General features: G+C 35.2%; 1 protein-coding gene across 1 annotated transcript in view; it reads right to left on the bottom strand.

The window, feature by feature from the left end:
- LOC106873908 (uncharacterized) overlaps window positions 1-3,759 on the bottom strand; it is a 324,095-nt gene that overhangs the window by 205,893 nt on the left and 114,443 nt on the right. Inside the window, exon 6 of the mRNA XM_052966147.1 lies at window positions 3,076-3,207. Within this exon, the coding sequence (XP_052822107.1) occupies window positions 3,076-3,207 (132 nt within the window). The remainder of the gene's footprint in view (window positions 1-3,075; window positions 3,208-3,759) is intronic.

Raw genomic sequence — 3,759 nt, forward strand, 5'->3', positions numbered from 1 at the left:
ATATATATACACATATATATATATATATATATATATAAATAATATTATTAGGGATAAAAATCCAAATTTAGAGGTAAAAACTCAATTAAATTCAATTTATTAAAAATTAAAATTAAATTAAATTTCACAGTATAAAATTTAAATATATAGTTTTAAGGAAAAGAACCAAGTATTATATTATACTTATTTATTGTGCTTTTACTTATTATTTTTTCTATATGTGACAGTGGATTTTCATCGATGAGTTCATGAACCTTGGTTCTTTTCCCCAAAACTATATATATATATATAAACAATTTCACATTAATCTGATGGGTTACTCTATACTTTTGTAGAGTACAAATTTATTATTTTTATACAAGAATGTTGTTGACAGTGACGTTGAATAAAGATTATTTGCCAACATAACATGACAGTTCTGGTTTAGGATGAATGTTGTTCTAATTTAACCCCAAGGGACATAGTCTCCAGCTGGTTATATGACACAATCTGTGTCCTTATATTTTCGGCCAAGGGCATTTAGCACTCCCACTCAGCTCAAAAACAATATCTGTGTATCGTGATTTCCGGGTTATTTCCCTTCATCAGCACAGAATAATTGTTCAGCTAGAGGTTAATTCTTTATTACAGGCACAAGGCCTAATTGCAGAAGGGACATACAAAGACATGCGGGAACATAAAACATATGAAAGATGGATGTGAAATGAATATATTTACAATGCAAATGAGCCGGCCATCTCGCTCCCGCTGCAAGATGAAACCATGTATTCCTTTACCATTAACTTATTACACAACCTCTAGCCTCGCTCTGAGGCGAAACCACAACTTCCCTTTTCACTTTCGCCCTATAATTACACCTTTTAAGCAAACGTTCAAACAGGATTTACTTCTTATTTTTTCCTTTTCTTTTTTTAACGCAGAAGTCAACCAAATGTATTTTACATTATTTTTTTCAAAAACATTTTGGAAAGCTATTCATGCGACACTTGCAAAATGACTTGCTTTTCCTTTTTTCTTTTTTCTTAAAAGTTCAAATAAATATTTTCTGAGTTACAATCTTTACAAAATTGTATCGATTTACTTCTTCAGTCTCTCACAATGTCTTTCACTCTTGCACTCCTTTACGTTGGGGTAACCTGTCTCACTATGATTTTCCTTTTGTTTGTGTATTTTATGTTGTCTCTTTTTGTTTCTATTTTCCTGCTGTTTTGTGAGTTCTTGTATCTTCGTCTCTAAGTCTGTGTGTTCGTGTTTTTGTGTGTCTGTGTGTTCATTTGACCGTAACGTGTTTTGTCTGTGTGCCTATATTTTTAGGTTTCCATACTTCTGAGTTGTCTTGTTTCTGGTCTGCATGACTCTGTCCTTTTAATTCCTTTGCTGGTACTTCCTCTGGTAAATTTTCTCCGTTTCTCATCATAGGTTGAGTTTCTTCTTCCATTCCTTTACATTTCTTCACTTTCAGTCGTCGGTGACTTTCTTCTCTCTTATTTCCTGGGTTTTACCTCCACCAAATTGCCATCATATTCTGTTCTCTGCTTCTGCTTTTTTTTCCACCACTGTATCTTCCTGTACACTCTCTTCCATCATTTCTACCGCTGCTCTAAGGCATTTCCTTCTCAGGTGCCTTCTTTCTCCGCATCTATGACATTTTGGGGGTCTCCCCTCCAACATTATTTCCAGCTTCTCACCGTTTGGTAATTCCACAGTTTCTGCCATTTCATCGTAATATTCTGGGCTTACAGCGCAAACTACTTCAACACCACATCCTCAGCAATTCAATTGTTGAGTTCTGCTTACTATGCAAATGTTCAGGTTTTCACTTCCCTTCACCAGCTCTGTATTAAATATTGTGACTATTACCCATTCTGTGTCTATCGACGGTGGGATTCTTCCCACCCTGACCCTTACAATTCTTTTGCCCAAACAGTTCGGCACCAACGTCCATTTCTCTCCCAGTATCAGTCTGTTATCATTCATTTTCGCCTCCTCTTCTGATGCAAAGGTGACTGTTATAGTCACGTATTTCCTTCCTCTTGTAAAGAAGGTTATTTCTTCACCCATTTGTTCCTTCAATATTTCCTCCATCTCTTCCTGTTAAGGGAAGGGGGTGACCAATATTGACTCTCTTCCTTCCCCACCTAAGTATCTCCTTTCATATGGTACCTACAACTAAAGTCCACAATCCCCTAAAACCCCAAGGTAGTAACTTTAATAACGTTTGCAAAATGTGAAGAAAGTCACCCAACATCGCTGCAATGCATCTGAAAAGCAGGGAAACATAAACTGCATTCATATGTTGCACAGCCCACAAGGTACCTCATTTCCCAAATCTGGAAATGACAAATAAGCTTACTACCACTTGCAATAAAAGTAAAGGATAAAAGGTATATTTATCTTTACACTATATATTTAAGCTATGACTTTCTAAAGTAAATTCTAAGTCTCAAGGACTGATGATAAAAGGTCAAGTTCTTGTTATAGTGTAGGGGCTTGTGTCTCAATGACCCCTAGAGCTATGCTAGTGGAGCATAAGCTCCTGGTAGGGTCTGTCATACTGGACAGCTCAAAGGACAGAGGTGGCCAGACTAATGTGAATGACTTCTTCCCAGAGATAAAAATAGGTTTGTGTAGGGCCAAAACCTCTAAGCATTAATGAGGATTCAGTAACAACAAAACATGGGAGAGGACAGCCCAGAGTTGAAAACTGAAGAAAGGTTGTGAATGGCCGATGCCCCAGGAGCAAAGGTCTTAAGTAAGATGATAAAAGGAAAGAATTTAATTTTATATTAAATTCTTTCCTTTAGCATTCAAACCAATCATATCTGACCAAAATATTCTATTTGTTTTATGCTCCAGCTGGTCAGATCTTGCCTCTCACACCAACACTAGAATATCATTCTAAAAATTTAACAGTTCCTTCATCAAAATCTCAAAACTGTGAGATGATTCTTGGTTAATTCCAAACAATGTGAATAAGTAAGCATTACTTTTGACATGGGTCAAAATAGATAAAAAATAAACTAAATAGAAAAACAAACAAGAATGATAAAGCAAAAAGAAAATATCAGAACTAACTTCAGGCATAAAAACCTGTTGCTGCTGTTCTGTATGAAACGACTGAAAATGGATGCCTGCCAGCTTAGATTCCATGTTGTGTATTTGGCTTCCGATTTCCATAGCTGACAAACTTTTACTGCGGGTTCGGTTCTAAAATGAAAGAAAGAAGGTAATAACAAAAATAAATAAATAAAAATCATGCAAACAACAACAAATAAACAGTCAATGATGAAAACAAATGCTACACAACGTATAATCAAATGAAGATATTGACCTTTTTGAAACCATCCTATAAGAGACCAACTTTGGGATTATGATGCAAACTTTATGTTTTAAAGTGACCTAAAATTGAAACCTTCCACTAAAGTTTCATCTTAATTTTTACTCTAAACACCAGTAAAATGATGACAAATTTTATTCAATTTTCTATTATTTAAAAAATTTATTGAAAAAAAGGCAGATTTCAACAGAAATATAGCAACAAAAGGATTAACGTACTAACTTAAGAAAAATATAGACAGGCACCGGTGTGGTTGTGTGGTGAGAAGATTGTTTCACAACCACATGGCTCTGGATTCAGCACCCTTGCATGGCAATTTGGGAAAGTGTCTTCTGTTATAGGCCTTGGGCCTTGAGTGAATTTGACAATTGGAAACTGAAAGTAGCCTGTCATACAGACATATATATATATATATATATATA

This window comes from Octopus bimaculoides, chromosome 3, assembly GCF_001194135.2.
Source record: "Octopus bimaculoides isolate UCB-OBI-ISO-001 chromosome 3, ASM119413v2, whole genome shotgun sequence".
Lineage (NCBI taxonomy): Eukaryota > Metazoa > Mollusca > Cephalopoda > Octopoda > Octopodidae > Octopus > Octopus bimaculoides.